Source organism: Clytia hemisphaerica, unplaced genomic scaffold (assembly GCF_902728285.1).
Source record: "Clytia hemisphaerica strain Z4C2 unplaced genomic scaffold, Clytia hemisphaerica genome assembly, whole genome shotgun sequence".
NCBI classification, from domain to species: Eukaryota; Metazoa; Cnidaria; class Hydrozoa; order Leptothecata; family Clytiidae; genus Clytia; species Clytia hemisphaerica.
The window spans coordinates 4,503,319-4,523,216 of NW_027104101.1; the positions used below are offsets into that span (position 1 = coordinate 4,503,319).

Here is a 19,898-nt window from a genome sequence, read left to right on the forward strand (position 1 = left end):
ATGCGACAAATGACAAGCGACAGGGCCCGTCCCCAGGAAAATAGAACTTTCCACGCTGCAGTCCATACCAGTCTGTAAGCGTCTAACCATGGTTTAACATGCGACAGCCGGTTCTTGGGAATGTTATGGCATCCTGTTTCTTGTTGAGAACTTGTTCAATCGAAGCTCGAGTACTTGCGATACCCATTGCTCTCAACATAGTTGCTTGATTGTGCGTGCACAGTCAGTACCGTTGACGACCGGTGTATCAAAAGTGCATTGCTCGAAACCCACCATAGAGGTGTCTGGAAGGGCGTGGTCGTACGCCTTCCTTAGACCACCCCTAAGGCAGCGATGCGCTATGTCCCGGACACTCTTTTTCATAACACTCTTAAAATATGAAAATTGAATAGAAAAATAAGAAATTTCAACAAAAACCACCTATTTTTATTCTAGATAAACTAAGGTACTTCAATTCTTTAAGTGATTTGGATATATTATTGAGTTACTATAGGACACCTCCTCCCCGACCGTCCAACCCACCGCATTTCATTATGCTACCGCATTTCATTATGCTACCGCATTTCATTATGCTACCGCATTTCATTATGCTACCGCATTTCATTATGCTACCGCATTTCATTATGCTACCGCATTTCATTATGCTACCGCATTTCATTATGCTACCGCATTTCATTATGCTACCGCATTTCATTATGCTACCGCATTTCATTATGCTACCGCATTTCATTATGCTACCGCATTTCATTATGCTACCGCATTTCATTATGCTACCGCATTTCATTATGCTTATATATTTTCATGTATTAACCGCTTGCGGTTTTTAGTTACTCATGCGCGTATTCACATGCTCAATCTGCTTTTTCGAATAGGAAATATCTCAGTACAGCATTTGGTCATTCCGATTGACTCACCCGGAATGGAACCCGTGACATAAGTACACACTGGATTCGAAGTGCAGCGTTTTTACCTATGGCGCTACTGAGTTTTGTCTGTACACAGTATCTACGGCTTATTTCAAAATTCATTGCCGTAGTGTACGAAGCGATAAACGTTTTCCAAATACACTCTGGTACATAGTATATACCGAGTCACACTTAGGTACGGTTTAAGATTTCGACGTACTAGGAGCTGGCTTCAGAACTCTCAAATAAATGGTCACCACTCCGCTTTGAACTCTCCTTCATAATAACACGGAAATCTTACATACTGCGTGTTTCTAACTTTACATGGCAATTTTCAGGATGATCTTCATATTAAGGGCTCTGACCATAGTCCAAAAATTGATTTTGGTATTTGAACATAAAAGTTATATTTCAGGTTAACACTTTTAACAAAGAATTACCTTTATAAATTGCTTTTTAATCGAATCCTTTAAGAGTAATTAAGAATTTAATTGCAAAAATGATGTTATGAACTTTAAAAAGATGTTAATAATATGTTGCATCACCCTCTTTTACAAAAATTGCTTAGTTTTAATTAGTAATTAACTTTTTTGTTTCAAAATTTCTTTACACTGTCCGCAAAGAATTGAACTATTTTAAATTTTGCGGAAAATTTTTCTAAAAAGATGTGTCAAAAGTTAATAAGACTGTTTTTTTAAGCAAAATCCAGATGAAAAACTGATGAAAAACCACTATTTTGAAGATTTCGAGACAAAGAAGCATTTACAAAAATTTTCCGCAAAAATTTTTATTGTTCGGTAAAAGATACACCATCTACTGCAAAAAAAATTTCAAAATTGCTCTTCAAAGTTGAAATACTCTTCCTCGCAAAAGTCTTCATTTTCTTCTTCATCAAATTTTTTCAATGCAATTTTTGAATTTTCAGATTCAGGAATAGTTTGTCTAACAAAAAATGTATAACATGCCATAGTTTTGTTGGTTACATCAGTTAGAAAACATTTTAAACACGGCAATTATGAAAAATTCACTATGGTCAGAGCCCTTAATTCAACATATTAAGTTATCTGATATTCCGATGGCGTATTGGCGGCCGCCCACGCTGAAGCTCTAAAGGAGCGGACCAATATACCATCGGAGAGGTTTAGTAGTGGCCCTTTGATGTGCCGACAACAGTCGGGTTCAATGGCTATATCTTCGCTTGGTCAAGAATTTTGTTCGTCCCGACTGAACAAAATTTAGCATGAAAATGTCTGCTGCGCCGACCGTCAAAAACTAATTTTATTTACAGGTTTGGCCCTTCAATGACAAAGCAAATTTCGATTCAAGAGGGGCACGTAGTGAAGAACTTTTGTTAGATTTTGGTTGTTTTTGGTTTGTTTTGGTGGATTTTTTTTATTATTGTTCACTCTCCTTCCCTCATTAAATGATTTTTCGAAGCATTTTTATTGCATTTTTTATCGAAAATCACTCATCCAATTCCCAAAAGAGACTTAAAACTTTCCTGTGAGAGTCAGATTCTTCCACTTAATTGCTAATTATAAGTCGTTATGACGTTTCAAGCTGTGAGAAAGATGCAAAAGACGTGTCGTGTATAAGAAATTTAATGTTGACACCGGAAATTTTCAAACTTCAACCTCAAAAAAAAACACTTTGCCACCACGTGCTTCCAAAGGATTTTCATACCACAGTGGAGCCAAGACACTCAAGTCTTATGTATGTTAATTTAGTCTCTTCTGGGGACAGTCTTGGAAAGATATTTCCAATTGAAAATTTCGTGTCACTATAAGCATTTTGCGTGAATTTCTTGTCTAATGATGTTTTTCTCACATTACATTTCACAAATGTATCCAGCTCGGAATGCTAGCCTTACTTTCAAACTTTTTTTCTGCAAATGTACAAAAATAAAGAGCTAGAGAACTTTTTAAAAATAAGACTGATAAACATTTTTAAAAATTAGACATCTTCGAGCCGCCATGACAGTTGTCCTTTGCGGACAAAGCTAGAACATCAATTGTTTTCTGAAACAATGAAAATACAATGATCGCTCTCCATCGTTTTATGAGTCGTTTATCCAGTGTATAATAAATCTTTGGTTTCATGTTGGTATAATCTTGTGCGGTCCTATATCAAAACGACTGTTGACCGCCAGACAACTGAACACAACCGACTGACCGACAACAGTCAAAGTCAGTCAAAGTCTCTAGCAGCAGTACAAATATGTGTACAAAACAGATAATTTTGTCTTCAGAAAGATCTACAGACTTCTGTATAGGTAGTTTGTATCTTACTAACGATTAACCTCACTTTTTTTGTGTACCAACAGAACAGCCCAATTTTGTAATTTTACAGAGCACATTGAAAATTCACTTTTGAGGTCCTGAAAACTATGAAGGTTAGTGTAATATTTATCGAGTATGTCTAGGTAAGTAGGAAAAAGCAATAAATTCATGTTTTAAGTTGTATTTTCATGTAAATGAAGCTAAATTAGGGACTGTTTATGTTTGTTTACTAGTACATGAATATGATTCCGAACCATATCGAATGTGGTGCTAATATCGAATATGGTGCTAGCCTAGAGAATATAACAAATTGTTATTATTTTCTGCTTAGCACTCGCATCCGACAGGAATTAGATGCTAACTTGTTATGTTGATCGTTTCCAAGCTCCTCACAAAATGTTTAAACGCGGTCAAGTCAAATCCCGTAATGCAAACCTTCCAGATGTTAAAATATGCCCGACCTTTAGAGCAAAGCGTGTCGTAGCATATTTCCACATCTGGTACCAGATAACATATTAAGTCGTTTTAACATTTTCTGAGCGGCCGATATCATCGATGATTTTCACTGGATCTATGTATGGAGGAAGGACACCGTCATCTCCAAATAAAATAGATAAAAATACCTGTAGCTGCATAGTATTTCGATTTCTTTCCCAGCAACCACGTGGTTCGTCACTATGCAACCAGGCCGCTTTGAGCCGACCATATAGGAAGGCTGATATTTAAGCTATAACCACCTCGTACGGAGAGATATTGATTACCTATATATTGAAACCTAACAAAAGTCAAAGCTGGCATGCCTTGAGCAATTATTTTACCAACTCTTTATGGTTTAGGCTCCGCCTGGGGAGGCAGCAACTTTAGGCAAAGTAGGCTAAGGGTATGTTTGAACGGTAAAAGTGTCAGAGCAGGGATTGCAAAGCACTCTCTGAAACGTAGACTAGCAAACTAGTCTGTTAATTAATCATGTCAGAGGGCGGGCGTTTGCAAGAATAGGCTTACCTAACTCCTATGGTCACTTTTCCCGCGGGATATGGCAAGAATTTTAGAAATCAGGGTGTTAGGTATTGTTTGGGGATGTAAACTCCATGGTTTGAGACACACACACAATCTTATAGATTAACAGAAATTTTTAATGTTCAGTTTATTTTTTGATCATTTTTGTAAAATACACTAGAAGAAAAATACAAATACAACTCCTAAGTGTAACAAATTAAAAAATAAAAGCTCTTCAGAAGGGAAAACGATAAAAAAATGAACAAAGTGCACAGTTATTCCACCTGCTTGCAAGGCGTTGTTATTCCAGCTAATATAAATGGCTATAAATATGACTCAGTATAATAAGTGAAAAAGCTCCTTTGTCAGAAAAGTTATTTTGCAACACCAGTACGTGCTTCCTCTTGCGACACTGGATTAAAAATCTTTCGAAAAACAAAAATATTTACACAAGAAAATCCGTTTGGAAGTTGTAAAAACAGGGCGTTGTACAGGGCGACTCTCGTAGTTTACGATTTGTTATTCAACCAATCATCAGTTAGCTTATGTTCTGAGACAAGGATTAATCGCAAAATAAATCACCCACCAAAAACTTCGCATTTTTTTCGTAGTTACTTAACGCATACTTCCGTAATAGTTATTTCCGGTACCACCGCTTTGTTGGACAGCCGGGTACGACATATTATTTATAGCACCACCACTGGGTTGGTTGTAGCCACCAGTTCCGTATCCTTGATTGCCCGCATTGTATCCTTGGTTGTTCGGTTGGCCACCATATCCACCGGAATTCTGTTGAGAGTTATTGTAGCCACCACCATATTGATTATAACTGTTTTGCGAGTAATTTTGTTGGGGCGCTCCACCACTGCTCATGAGACTTGGTGGGCGGTTGTTAGAACCCATCAAAGGTGCCACATCTAGAATTGAAAAAAAAGAAGATAAATTGTAGAGGATGTTTCTTCTTCCCAACAATTCCATCTAAAGCACATATCACAGCACACAGGTTAGAACGTTAAAAATTTTGAAACCTTAAAGGGGAACTAAACATTTTTTTTGAAAATACCTAAATCACATCACATACTTCCAAGGAATGACCTCTGAAAATATTTTTCTCTAAAAACTTCTCTATCAAAAGATATAGCTCTTTATGTTTACAGAAAATCTAATCTTTTTAAAGCAATGCGTATTTTGTTAGGGGAATAGGTCGAGCCATCTGTTTGACGTAAATACGTTCAGAAAGTAATTGGAAAAGCTCTTACTTTTAGTTGATAGAGAACCTTTAACTTTTTAGTGTAGCCATAACTTTTTATCCACAAATGGTTTAACCAAGAGACAGAATTCACGAAAAAGCCATTTTTGAGTGGAGTAAAACTATGTTTGAACTTTCGAAAACAAGTGAGTGAAAATGATTTTAGAGTCGATTGAAAAAATTGAACTTTTTATTGGAATAAGCTGAAAACCCCAAATTTAGTTTACGTAAAACTGAATCCTTCCTGAAATCAAAAATGATTTTACTATCTTCCTATTATTTCTTGTTCACGAAATATCAAGCTTTAAAGTTGATGAACATACAGAAAATTCATAGAAAATATGAACGATATGACGTCACAAACATGTGTAAAGTGGGGGTTCATTTTAGTGTCCACTCCGGAAAGTTTGCAACGGATCGGTACGGTTCGGTTCAACTTTCCGTTCCGTACCGATCCGTACCGATCCGTTTGTTGAAATCCACTCAAAAAAGAGATGAACGGTTTTCAACTTAATGTTTTCTATAATGAGTGGTGTAAGTAATAACAGTTAGTTGATGGCGAGTAAGGAAGAAGGATGATTGTAAAATGAAGAAAAGTAAAAAACTTTTGCTGCTAGCATTGCTATTAAAAAAGAAACGTGATCATCAAAAAAAACTAAAACAGACATTAAAAATAAGACAACACAGGTTTTGGGTGAGGAGGATTTTTGCCGAAAGATCCTGGAAAGGAGAATTTCAGGTACTTGTTCAACAGTTAAAATCCCATGATCATGAGTTATTTTACAAACAATTTCGGATGTCCCCAGAAAGATTTGATGAATTACTGAAACTGGTTGGACCGTTTCTGTTAAAATCTTCAAAGAGAAGAAATGTAATTTGCCCAGCAGAACGGTTATGTATCACGCTTCGTTTTTTGTGCAGTGGGGACAGCGCAGTTACTATATCATGTAGCTACAGAGTGGGCCTTTCAACCGTTCACAAGATTGTATACGAAACATGTCGTGTTATATGGAAGGTTCTCTTAGATCAAGGCGTTATCAAAGCTCCTAAAACGTCAGAAGAATGGATCAAAATTGCAAATGGTTTTGATGCCATGTGGAACTTTCCTAACTGCATAGGAGCTATTGATGGCAAGCATGTCGTAATTCAAGCTCCTCCAAGATCAGGGTCATCCTACTTCAACTACAAAAAGACTCATAGCATTGTTTTAATGGCAATTTGCAGTTTCGATTATAGGTTCACTCTTGTTGATATTGGTGACAGTGGAAGAGAGAGTGATGGTAGTGTATTTGCTGCAAGTAACATTGGAAGCGCCCTTTCTTCTAACGTTTTGGATATTCCAAAAGACTGTCAATTGCCAGGGAGTGAAAAAAAATTTCCACATGTCATTGTAGGAGATGAAGCATTTCCCCTCAAACATTATTTGATAAAGCCTTATGCTCGCAATGTTCTAGATGACGAAAAGAGAATATTTAACTACCGACTTTCAAGAGCAAGAAGGGTAATCGAAAATGCCTTTGGAATCATGGCTTCCCGTTTTCGAATTTTCCATAGACCCATGATGTGTAGACCACATAGGGTTAAGGACATTACCAAGGCAGCAGTAGCACTGCATAATTTCTTGATTGATGATAATGGCTATTGCTTTAAGAATTTAATTGATTCAGACAATAGGCCCGGAGACTGGAGAAAAGAAGCAGGCGAATTTCGTGGACTGCTAAATATAACTCAGCTTGGTTCGAATAACTCATCACATGATGCGAAAAATGTTCGAGATGATTTCAAGGATTACTTTATGTCTGAAAAAGGAGCTCTTTCTTGGCAATCAGATCGTATTCATAGAAATTTAGATTATTTTGATAAAGAGTATTTATCTCGACCATATTAAAAACATACCTTTTTAGTGTTTTACTAACTTTGTTTTCAGATTTTGAAAAAATATATACTACTTTGAGAAAAATATAAACCTTACAGCCTTAAAAATATATATGATCTTTTGAGAAAAATATCAAAACCCATGTAAATCTGTCTTTCATTCTTCATATTCTATTTCAAAAAGGGTTTGCTGAATTTTTAATTTCGCAAGAGCATTTTTTCTTGGAGGCAAAGCCTTCAATGTGTCAACGAGACTCATACAGAACCAATGATTTCCGTCCCTTTCTTTCAGTTCATCATCATCGTCATCTTTTTTTAATGATTTCATAGTCTCCAGGATGGTTAGATCAATAGGACTGACTTTTTCAAGGGATTCTGCTGCTTGGGGGTGATTTCGTTTTCTTGATTTCTTGTTGCTGGGTAATGGTTTTACAGGTGTGACATCCGCTAATGCGTTTTCGTTATCAGTTTCAACTGAAGCTTCATTCTCCTTATTTTCGTTTGAAATCATCAGGTTGCTATCAGTCTGTTTATTCAAAAGAGTGTCTTTCAAGAATTGCAACTCATTGAAGAAATTGCATGTGGCAAATTTCTTTTTTCCTCGACTACCAGACTTTCCTTCTCCTTGAAGCGCTCTTTTCTTCAGGCATTTTCGGAAGTTCTCTCTGAGTCTTGTCCACGTATTTTTCACTTCATCGACTGAAAAAAATATATAAAATTCATCTATTGAATATGCTCGGAAATATTTCATATATCACAACACCTTGGCTTTTCTAAGATAAGACGAATATGACTGGAATAAGAATGGAGGACTCGAATCTTATAGTTTTTATAAAAATAATCTAGAAAAACAAAAAACTTACTGTTTGCGTTTAGACTTTTTGCTAAATCTTTCCACGTTTGCTCCCTACAGTTTAGATCCTTGTATGATCGAAGGTCTGTTTTCCAAACGCTTGGATAATCCTGCATGATATCAACGATACGGGATGCCAGACTTGTGTTTGTTGTCTGATCGAATACCTCGCTTGGTGCAGGGGAGGCGAGTGACTCAGCAAAGTCTTCTTCTTCTTCATCATTATCACTGGACGATTGATCTCCCTCGTGATCTCCTTCATTAGCATCTGCAGGGGTAGTGATATTTTCGACGAGGAAATTCGTTGATCTTGTTGTATTAACCGGAGTTGAAGTTAAGTTGGATTGTGGGTTCGGTTGTTGATAGTGCTGATAGGGATAGTACAGCTGGTTGAAATGTTGCTCTTGGCGAAACTGTTGTTGCCATTCTCTAAAGTTATTTCTGCTCTGGGGTGATGGTAGATTAAGTTGGCTGCTTTCCCCAAGTCCTTTATATTGGTCCTGGCTAATATTTCTTCCATCCATTACGACTTCACTTTGCTTTCACGCACTACATACACACAGCTTTCTTATGATAAAGTTTTTGAAAAACAAGTAAAATAAAAAGATTTTCTTTCGTAGTGTTTTTTATCTCTTTAAATTTTTGTTTATGCCCTTTTAAATCTTGTTTGCTCTTCTTGTACATATTTTTCTAGTCATGTGACCTATTTTGAAACATTTGATTGGTTGAAAAGATTTCGATCCGTTTTGGATCGAAACGGATCGCAAAAAAAGTTGAAAAAATCCAACTTTTTTTTCGATCCGTTTTGATCCAATCACGTGAACAATCGAACCGTTCACGTGAAACAAACATGTGGCAAATGGGTTGAAGATAATCCCCAGAACAATAGAAACCGTTCCGAACCGTACCGATCCGTTGCAAACTTTCCGGAGTGGACACAAGGCTTAAAGAAGGTTTTATACAAAATAGGAAAGACATTGAGAGTGGAAATTATATTTTTTCGAAGTTATACTGTGTTGTGTAGTTCTTGGAGACAAAAAAAGCATGACCTCAAAAAATGTTTAGTTCCCCTTTAATTCTAAACTTTTAACCTGGAAATGTTCCTTCAGTTAACTCTTTAATTCGAACCTCGAATTTATCTATAAATTTAACTTAATATTGATCCCCGCAGCTGGGAAGTCGTGTAAAATCTGCAACACAGCACCACAGCACGGTAAATTTTGATTCAGCCCACTTTAAGTAAGTGGTCGGAATAAGCCCTATACTAGACGTCACCCGTGTTTTTTCTACACAATTAACGTCTATTCCACTTTACGTGGAGCCCGGGTTTTCAGGTTCAAAACATTCGATTTTTGACGTCACTTTAAAGACGTCAGCTCTTGCAGTAGGGAAAATCGAATTTGCGTCAGAACACTTGAAAGGCTTCTTTTTTCAGAAGATCGTCAAAGTGGAACCAACCAATGAACGATATGGAAAATCCCGGTTTTTGGTGAGGTGCTCGCTATAGAGGAGCACGTACTTGGAGAATAAGCTTTGCCGTGTGCTGGTTTGTGTACTTTAACCAGATAAATTTTCTGGTAGATCTAATTTCGCTGATTTGGGTATCATCCGCGAAATTTTCAATTTTCCAATTTGCCATTTCTACCCCGATCCGCGAAATTAAGTCCCCGCAAAACATCCAGAAACGACCGTTATCCGTAAGTCTTAAAATTTCGCGGATGAGCTCAACCGCGAAATTTATCCCATTAACCCATTAAAGTACCTACCTATTCGCCATTTCGTATAACAAGTCTAGTTTTAGTACCGTAAGTATTTTGTTAAAAAATCGGTAAAAACGAAAAAGCACAGCAAATGAAAACTTACCATTACCACCACTCATGTCATTGTTAGACCATCCGCCACCGGAACCTCCCATTGGACTTGATTGCAAAAACAACTCGATGTATCGATGTCCTGAAAGAGAAAAAAACAAAAATATACGAAAATATGAATATCACTGGATTGATAAACTCAAACTTCTTTAGTGAAAATGTGTGTATTCAGCATCTCAACATTTATATATTTCCTTGCTGTGATGCTTTTATTATATATTAAAAACCTTGGGCCGACCCTTAAAAAATTTTTCGTTTCCGGTCCACCGGGTGACGAAAAAAAGAATTACAACTTACATTCTTTAAAACAAAATAAATCCTATACAAGAGAATGTTTTTGATGAAATGCATTACTAAGAGCCAGAAAAAACTAAGAAGTTTTTACAAGGGAAATTTATTAAAATTCTCGATAACCCCTAGAAAATGAAGGAAGATTGTCGACTGCCAAAAATAGCTTAGCTAAAAATAGCTCAGCAAAAAAAAACACCATTTAATGCCCACACCTCACGAAAGTTAGTTCCCTAAATACTCACCAATATTTTGTTTATCTTTTTGCATTGCTGCTTCTGCATCAGCGTGTGTGGAAAAGTCGACATCACATTCACCCTTCGCACGTCCCGAGACTTGATCGTATAGGATTCGAATATCAACAGGGTTGAGTGGGGCGAAAAAGTTGTTAACATCTTTGGTCGTTGCTTCGAACGGCAGACCGCGCAAATGTACACAGTGACCTGCGGAAGTAATTTAACAGAAAATTAATAAATAATTCGGTCACGCAGACGAAAAAACAAATTTTGTTGAACAGAAATTGGTATCTCAATAAAAGAAAAATTCTGAAATTGAAAATGACAGAGGAAGGTCGATACTAAAACCATACGAATACTAAAAAGGTTTCTTTCTCAAAATTTTGTCAGCATAAGACCTTTTTGGAATTGAAGTACCCTACAGTACTTAAGAATTATAGTTTTCTGGGTATACCACCACGTCACTAAACGACACGACGTTTGAGATGTTAGTACCGAACCCCTTGAAAATAATTCTATAGATTTATTTTGACGTTACAGCGTTATTATATTCGCATGCTAAGATCACTGTCTAGCAGGTAAAATACTGCTTTTAACTTTCCAGTCAGTTCAATGCAAAATCTCGTATTACCATATTTGGAAGAAACCATTGCGTATATATAAATGTTCTACATCACATATAATGCGCATGCGTAAATTAAAACCACAAGTGATTATTACACGCGATGATATACCACGAAATGAAGACTAAAGGGTGGTCACTCTTAACGAATATCGATGTTTTTATAAGAAACATTTTTTATAAGAATATAGATCATCCCAGATAGGGTTAGGGTTGGAGCCCGAAACAATAGCATAATTATACTAATTATGCTATTAATGATGTAATCTTTACTATACGAGATTTTTCATTGACCGCCCTCTTCTGTTAAAAATTTGGGGTTTTACAGTTATTTGAGCAAAAAGACATACCTGTTTTGCTAGCTGTTTGTGGCATATTGCTGCTTGGTCCGCCTTGAAAGAAAACAAAGTCCAGAAAACTCAAAACCTAACAGTTGCAAACTGATTGGACCTACCCAATGAGAATAAAAAGCTGATCGACAAAATCTTGACAGAATATAGAACGAATTAAAGGGCAATAATCGGTTGCTCTAGCAACTTCTAAAAAATTGTGCAAAAATAAATCGCATTTGTTGAAAATTAAGCATAGTGTGGAAAGGGGTCTGATCCCCCCTTCTTGGCATCCCCCCAATATTTAAAATTGCCTATCCCCCAAGGGTTTTGGGTTAAATTTTTTATGGTAAAAAGGGAAGGGAAACAGTAAAGAAAAATTAAGTCTGGCAAATATAATACCACTTTTTAGTGAAAATAAAGAACTTCCTTTCATGCAGACCAAATTTCATAACAGTGCTGGAAAATAATCTACAATATATGTAAGCCCCCCCTTCTTAAACGATCCCCCTCCTTGCTATCCCCCTTTTTAATGAAAATCTCTGATCCCCCCTTCTTCAAGGTTGCTACCATTAGTATTTTCTTGTGAAAAAAAAAACAACGATTTAAAAGGAGATATTTCAAACTGAAAATTTCTGAAATTTTTTAATCAAAAATTGGGCTCTGTCACATTTTGGAGTATTGTTACTTTGCATCTTTATGTAAAAATTAAAAATTCCAGTTAGGTTTGGGATTGCTTTTCAAACGAATATTTGAATATTTTAAATATAAAAGGAATTTTGAAAGACCCGTTAGGATTTGTAATATCCCAAAGATTAAATTCGAGAGAAGTTTCATACCTCCCATTGAGCCACCACCCATTCGTCCACCACGACCACCATGATGCATGGGTCCACTTCGACCTCCACGCATTGGGCGACCGCCGCCACCACCACCTCCTGAATTGAACCCACTTGGTCCAAGATTTGGTGCACCACGTCTTAAAATTAGAAGATGAATTTTTAGCATAACATAAAGCATGGAAGAATTTCTATTTCTCTAAATGTATTTATTAATGACATTGTATCATTATTTAAGGTGACCCGAGAACCTGAGATTTTGCTCATTTATATTTCACACAATTTTAGAGGAGTAAGACTACAATATTTCTTTCTCTTCCCCTAATAATCGCAAAAGAATACACTCTTTCTCTGTAAGCATAACGTTTATAAGCATACTTAGGGTCAAACTCGGCGAGAAATATAGCATAATGCTAAGCATACCTCTCCAAGAACCCAAAGAAAATCAACAAAACGAAGTCTAAACATTTAAATAAGCATAAATTAAGGCTGAAAATGAGATTTTGCTAAGCATACTGAGCCTCGACCAGATTTTCCTGTATTTAGAAAAAAGAGAGTGTACTTATAACCCTCTATTCAAAACTATTTGAATAGACTTGACTACAGCTATTTCAAAAGACTGGAGTTTCAGTCAAAAATTCTATGTACCTTGGAAAGTTTGGTCTATCATAAGGTCCTGGCCTCTGGCCCATAAATTTTGGTCCACCACCAAAATTTCTTTGACCAACTACATGTTTGATATCATTCCTGGAACTACGGAAGACTTCAATGTATCTAAAGTAAATATTGAAAAACAAAGTTAATAAAAGGTAAGCTTTAACTAAAATTTCAAAGAGTTTCAAAAGTAATAGGAATTTTTTCATAACACTAAGAATTTATTATTCACTTGATTACAATATGCAAAGGACTTGAATTGATTGTAAACTTAATTTTGTAACCTCAAAGTGTACTTTTCATTGAAGCATTTACACATTCCTTTAATATTTGAACAAATTATAGCTACAAAAGCTCATATGATTTTGCCACCCAAAAAGCCATACATGAAGTGTTATTTAAAGGTCCCTATCCAAAGAAAATAAAAATGTAAGAGACCCATTTCGTAGGACAATGAAAATAAACCAACTAAACCAACCAAAGTAACCGTTCTCGATCACAAAGCATGATACGAGAGATGATGACCCCACCTGTGCCCCATTTTTTCTTTATGCTTTTTCAAAGCTTCTTCTACGTCGCTTGATGAGGCAAACTCTATGTAAGCATCCCCCGAAGCCCGTCCATCCTGATCCATTGTCAAAGTTATCCCATGAGGAATTATCTGCAACCCTTAAAACCAGACCCAAAAGAATAAGAGTGAGGTATTGTGTTAATATAACAGTGCTGTTTATCCAACCTGGGGGAAATTCATAATATCCATGGTATTTTTTATATTCTATTTCAATGCGAACAGCATCTTTTTTATACTAGACACTAAGGCAAGTTTCAAATGATTCATTGGAATGCTAAATTTACTTGCGAAACTTTATGGTAGATCTCAAAGGACAAACCATTGAAAAAACTTAATATTTTAAGGAAGTTGCGAGACTTTTCAATAGCAGAATATCATTTCTACTAAGGCTATCACATGGCGCTCAGTTGAACTTCATGCGCAAACCAGGCGACAGATCTCTAGCAACTTCAATGATCGAAATTGATTTTATAAGAAAAATTTCAATAAAAGCACTATTAATTTTGCTAGTTCAAAATCATGATAAAAATCGATTGAAATGGAAAAGGCCATGGACTATCAACAAAGAAAACAAAAGCTGAAGATTTTAAGGAAATTGAGAGACATTTCAATAGCAGAATATCATTTCCACTAAGGTCAGTTAGACTTCATGTGCAAACCATGTGACAGATCTCTAGCAACTTCAATAACTTTAAAATGATTTTGCTCAGTTTTTTTTTAGAAATTTAAGTCCTGAAACCTTCATTCTTAAAAAACAAAGATTTAAAATTTGAAACTTTCATTATTGAAAGAAGGTTTTGTGATTTCAAAAAAGGTTCATGGATATTATGAATTTGGGAATAAGGAAGCTAAACTGTAAGTCTTGCTAAAGAGTCCCTGGACAGATCTGGGAAAGAAGTCACAGGTATAAGAATAATTAAGTCGAAAATTAGGAACAGTGATGCTGCTATGAGTTGAAAAAAAGCTGAGTAATATTTTAAATCTACAAACAAGTTTTAACAAAGATTTCGGAGCATTTTATTTAAATGTAAAAAGATATACCTGGGAAAAACGCATCAATGTCTTGTTTGGTACAACCATAAGGAAGACCTCGTAGACGAACAATGTTTTCTGTGTTTCCTGGTTCATGACCCATTTTATTTACAACCCATTCCATTTCAGTGTGTTTAGCTTCCTTGATTTCAATATATCGTTTCCCCATGTGTTCATTGTCATGGGCCAATGCACTAAAAAATAGATGCATGCAAACTGTATCTAGCTGAAAAAGCGGTGTAAGATGAGAGTTGAGAAAAAGGCAGAAATGGGAAGGTACACGGTTTTTTTTTTAAGAAACTAGTTTTACCAAGCAGCCTCAATGTTTCTTAAGAAATCGGCCTTTTGAGCCTTAAATGTTTCTTACATGTTTCTAAACTTTTTGACATAATCAGCCTCATGGAAGGCTGGATTGGAAGGTTCTTAAGAAAAACAGAATTAAAAAATGTTATTTTCTCATTCTCAGCCTCAGCATGTTTCTTAGATGTTTCTTAGTTTTTAGGCATTCTGAGCCTCATGTTTCTTAAAAGTATGTTTCTTAAAAAAAAAAAAACGTGTATTAGAAATTATCAGTAAACAATTAGTTATGCCATTGTTTTCATTATATTGTTTAGTAGCACTAAAAAAGTGAAGTCTAAAACAAAAATAATCAAAATCGAACGAGCAGCTGATTAAACTGAAACTATTCAACTAAGCACAAAATTCTTACGCTTCGCGATCAGCCTCAGTGCCAACTTCAATGAAACATTCTCCTGATGGTCGTCCTTCTTTGTTGAAAGTGAAATGAACTCCATTTTCTCCATTCAAGATGTTCACATCTACATAAGAAAAAGATTAAGTCATCATCATTGGACAAAATCTCTTAATAATACACATTTTCCCAAAGTTTTAATCACCACCACCCTAGATGTTTTCAGTGAATTTAAAATTCGACTTTTTTGTTATAATGTGGAATAGTAATTTTGTTGGGAGTGGTTCCCACATGATAGGAAAACAGAGTGCCCATAACATTTAGAATGAACTCTTTAGCCCCTTGATGACCCATTAATGTGATTTGGTATTGTTTTCAATGTGACAAGAAGTCTACCATAAGTATTTCAAGCCTCACTATTCAGGTTAAATTTCCCTGATTTGAAATATTATAAGTTAAAGTGAAAGCAGAAACTTTACCTGAAAAGAACTTGGTAACTTCGCTTGGTGTAGCAGACCATGGCAGGCCTCTTGCTTTGATGACATATGTACTCATTCTTAATCTGAGGTTGAGAGTGAATGATTTTAAGTTAAGTAAAATCAGCACAGGTCAACTTAACCCAGGGCCATAAATTACACTTTTTGCTTAGTAGCCCATCTCTTAGGCTACGTCATATCTTCCTTCGTTTTGAGCGTAAAACTCATACTCTCCGGGATATGAGCACTGCTCTTGTTTTGAATATTGAAATTCTTTGGATAAATCGCATGCGCACTGAGGTTTTAATGATACAATAGATAGTTTCGAAACCTAAGCCAATCAGCTGTGTATTATTAAACTTTCTTTTATTTGAAATCTCTATTGATAAACATCTTTTGTGAAAGTTGTCTATTATGTTTACACCTATTAATAAGCAATTCCCGGTGGGGGCTACTAGTGGCCACCTATAGCAGTGCCTATAGACCAGAGGAATGTAAAGAGAATGGGCGTGGCCTCTGTCGCCATTCTGAAATTTTTTAAAGTTAAAAAATGTTCCCACTTTCACGGTCTATAATGGCCCTCACTTTTACAAATATTTTTTTGAAGAATTAGGTGCTATTACCCTTCTTCCCCTTTCCATATCTGAAAAGAAATTCATGGGCCCTACAGGGGGGGGGGGTCATGCAGTTATTATATAAACACTATGACAATTACTACCGTGGTGGTATATAAACCAAAATTTGGGAAAACAGTTACTCCACCAGTGGACTAACTGCAACATGGGTGGTGACTAAGCCCAAAATTGTCGATTTTGGTAGGATATGGTGTACTAAGTGAGCACATTTTTCAATTTTTCACTTAAAATTTTAGGTTTTTAAAAATTCCGGGAGCAAAAAAATTCAAAATATTTTTTTCGAAAGTCAAAAAAAAATCACAAAATTTTTTCTTCAATCAAGGCATGAAAGACATTTTAACAAACTTGGAAAATGATTGAGATATTTAACTCTTGAACGGTCGTTAATAAGACGTACCCAGTAAAATGGTATCAAAAATGAGGAATTCAGTGAAAAAATCGTCAAATTTGGCATTTTTGGGGGTGGTATACACCAATTTTGAGGGTAAAATCAGTTAGTACACTATGGAATAACTGCAAGGGTGGTGGTGTCTGTAGAAAATGTCCAAAATTGCAGTTACTCCACATAGTGTCAAGGAGTAACTGCAAGACCCCCCCCCTGGGCCCTAGTCTCTTTGAGTCAGAATAAGCCCTAGAAGTGAGTCTAGTTTACTAAGATTTTATGCCTGAAAAATCCTTAGCAATGGGTTATTTACTCATAGCAATGGCTCTTTAAAAGCTTAGATAAAAGTGCTGCGATGTTTCTTCTGATTTTTTCTCTCTCCCCTTGATTTTTGAGAACAATATTGCCCCCCTTTCCAATTTTTTGAAAAAGACTCCACTATGACACTCTCTGCTTTTGAAACTTCAATTGACATTTTTATAACCAACAAGCAACATGCAGAATGGACCTACCTAATGATTAACATCAGATAAAAATAAGAAAAAAGTGACAATAATTGTACCAAAATTCAGAATGGAAAAATAAAGCTTGTGTGTTGAATAATGTAAAATGGTAAAAAGGAATTTCCCCAAATACGAAAATCACTTAAACCATTCAGGCCCAAAAAACCCTATTTGTAAGCAGTTTTTGGCCCAAATTTGCCCAAAAAAATTTTCCTTAAAAATCTGGCTCAGTCACATTTTGGGCATTGCCATTTTGCATTATTGTGCAAAAAATCAGAAAAAAATTATGAGTCAACATAGAGAAAAGCTATATTTTCTTATTTGGTTAAAGGGAATTTCCCCAAAATATGAAAATCCGTTTTTTAAGGTGAATAAGAATTTTCTGGAAAAAACCACTTCAGCCATTCTTTAGAGAATCTTGCCTTCCATCTTTGTACAAAAAATCAGAAAAAAGTAATGACAGGATTTTGCACAAAGTCCAAAAAACCTAATTTTTAGGCAGTTTTTGGCCCAAATTTGCCCATATATATTTTTTTTCCAAAATCGGGCTCCGTCATACTTTGGGCATTGCCATTTTGCATCTTTGTGCCAAAAATCAGAAAAAACTAATGAGCCAATCTCGAGAAAAGCTGGTAACAAACAGACGGACGAACGAACGAACGGACACAGGTTAATTTATAGGACCTCCACCGGGAGGTAGGTCCAAAAATTGATTCATCAGTGACCCCTTACACCTTAATTAAAAAAGCTCCCAACCCTATTGGTGCCCTAAAAGGGCAAAAAAACAAACATAGAAAGTTTTCCAAATCCCATATTTTTCAATAATTAAACCAAAAAAAGCTAACTTTTCCACGTTAGATTAGAAAAAGCCCTAAGCCTTAGGATCACAGATTGAAACAAATATACGAGGCGAGTCTTTACAGCCACCCATTGTGCAAGTAGCAAGACACCAAGCAAGAGGCTACGAGTGCCAAAAAGAAAGGTCACTTGAAATGCTCATTGGTGCCTATCTCATTGGTGGAAATTTGATAACAGTCCTCAAAGAAGCGCTGGGAAGCAATCAGTAGAGAAGAGACCAATTCCGTTTATGTTGCAGATTTTGATATATAAACTTCTCATAGGGATTACTTGTCAAGAATCACGATGTGTCAACTTGACAGCATTGTATTGTACGGAAATATTTTAGATTTTCTTTTGACAAATAATACAGACATGATTTTTAACTACCAAATCGAACGTTCAATTAGTACCGTCTGGTTTTATCTTCCCAGCACTCCTTTGCAGCTGTTTATCAAATTTCCACCAATGAGGTTGCCACATTTCAAACAGCCCTTCTTTTTGGCACACGTGTCCTTTCAGTGCCTTGCGCGACTGGCGGCTGTAAAATCCCACCCTTCATATATTTGTTTCAATCTGTGATCCGTGGCTTAGGTTTTTTCTCATCATCAATTTACCGAGGAAGCAGGAATTTGATGCGAGAATTAGATTGTCAACAAAGTGTCGTAAAAAATCATTGAATAAAAGAAGAACTTAAAATCTTAAATATTTTAATTTTGAAGAATAGGTGCAAAAAAGTGAAACATAGAAAGTTTCATTTTTCATTGCTTTAATTGAAATGGGGGATTCGGAAAATTTTCTATGTTCTGTTTTTTGCACAAACCCCTGTAACTATGGGCGAGCACCCCATTGCTAAGATGTTGGCTTGAAATCAAAAATGAAACCACTCAAAACAAAACTAGAATCAGCCTGTACTTCAAAATCTCGTAATCTTAATGTACGAGTTTATATGGGGCTACACCTAAAATTTGCCATATAAGAGGTGGGAGCTGCTTGTTTTTCCCAACAGGAGGGGGGAGCTCTAATATCTTAAGGGGGGACCTGCATTTGTTTATGTAACTCCTCTGGGGGCTAAATAACACTTCCAAAATATTTTTCTTTACTGTTGGTTTTTAATTTCTCTAAACCTTTATGTTTTCATGCAAAGTGTGATCTGATCCTTAAAATGCAAAAATGAAGACATTCTATTGCATTCTCATCTCTAAAAGTGCACACACATGTAAATAGAGCTTTGTGAATGCCATAAAATTTTTCCCCTATACTGGGACCTAAAATTTTATCAGGCTGGGGGGACCTTGTTCTCAGGGGGGACCTAAATTTGGCCGGGGGACCTAGAACCCCAGTCGGAGCCATGGTTTAAGTCTATAGACTATGGTCTCCGTCAAAGCGATGCCACATCCAACAATTGGAGCTGCTGCAAAAATCATTTTTGAACGGGATTTCCTTGTTGAATCACTTGAACTATTGGGAAAAATTGAGTCAACTGAAAATCTACAGTCTTGAACTGGCATCCTGTGCAAGTATTACTGATAAACTGCACTAACACTAAATTGATTTGAAAGAAGAAAATTGAAAATCTATAAAAGTTCTGAACGTTTATACCTGTTGAAATACTGTTGTTAGGATGAAGATTGAACTGCCTTAATGTGTCTGTTGTTCGACTTTTCAAGTTGGACGGGACGAAATCGATCTTTGAAGCTTCGACTTGATTCTGTTCACCCGCGTGAGTCGCGGCATTGAAAGAAGATATTGAACCGGGTTGGCACTTATGCTGT

General features: G+C 36.1%; 2 protein-coding genes across 2 annotated transcripts; both read right to left on the reverse strand.

Moving 5' to 3' along the window:
* Nucleotides 1–4,322: 4,322 nt before the first annotated feature.
* On the reverse strand, nucleotides 4,323–19,861 carry LOC136813166 (heterogeneous nuclear ribonucleoprotein F-like). The gene is made up of 11 exons (XM_067069698.1): nucleotides 19,726–19,861; nucleotides 15,770–15,852; nucleotides 15,309–15,417; nucleotides 14,609–14,793; nucleotides 13,527–13,665; nucleotides 12,991–13,116; nucleotides 12,343–12,482; nucleotides 11,525–11,566; nucleotides 10,562–10,759; nucleotides 10,021–10,110; nucleotides 4,323–5,097 (listed from the first exon to the last, which is right to left on the reverse strand). The coding sequence occupies exons 2-11, from the start codon at nucleotides 15,843–15,845 to the stop codon at nucleotides 4,796–4,798; spliced, it is 1,407 nt and encodes a 468-aa protein (XP_066925799.1). The 5' UTR covers nucleotides 15,846–15,852; nucleotides 19,726–19,861; the 3' UTR covers nucleotides 4,323–4,795.
* LOC136812929 (uncharacterized) lies at nucleotides 7,341–8,685 on the reverse strand. The gene is made up of 2 exons (XM_067069439.1): nucleotides 8,168–8,685; nucleotides 7,341–8,003 (listed from the first exon to the last, which is right to left on the reverse strand). The coding sequence occupies exons 1-2, from the start codon at nucleotides 8,679–8,681 to the stop codon at nucleotides 7,462–7,464; spliced, it is 1,056 nt and encodes a 351-aa protein (XP_066925540.1). The 5' UTR covers nucleotides 8,682–8,685; the 3' UTR covers nucleotides 7,341–7,461.
* Nucleotides 19,862–19,898: the final 37 nt, after the last annotated feature.

What these genes read in the sequence shown, in the direction of transcription:
- LOC136812929 (XM_067069439.1), bottom strand. Translation starts at nt 8,681, where the DNA reads ATGGATGGAAGAAATATTAGCCAGGACCAATATAAAGGACTTGGGGAA. An exon ending in AAAAAGTCTAAACGCAAACA is followed by an intron (nt 8,004 to 8,167) that starts GTAAGTTTTTTG and finishes TATTTTTTTCAG; the next exon opens with TCGATGAAGTGAAAAATACG.
- LOC136813166 (XM_067069698.1), bottom strand. Translation starts at nt 15,845, where the DNA reads ATGAGTACATATGTCATCAAAGCAAGAGGCCTGCCATGGTCTGCTACA. An exon ending in CATTGATGCGTTTTTCCCAG is followed by an intron (nt 13,666 to 14,608) that starts GTATATCTTTTT and finishes TCTGGTTTTAAG; the next exon opens with GGTTGCAGATAATTCCTCAT. An exon ending in ACAAACAGCTAGCAAAACAG is followed by an intron (nt 10,760 to 11,524) that starts GTATGTCTTTTT and finishes TTACTTCCGCAG; the next exon opens with GTCACTGTGTACATTTGCGC.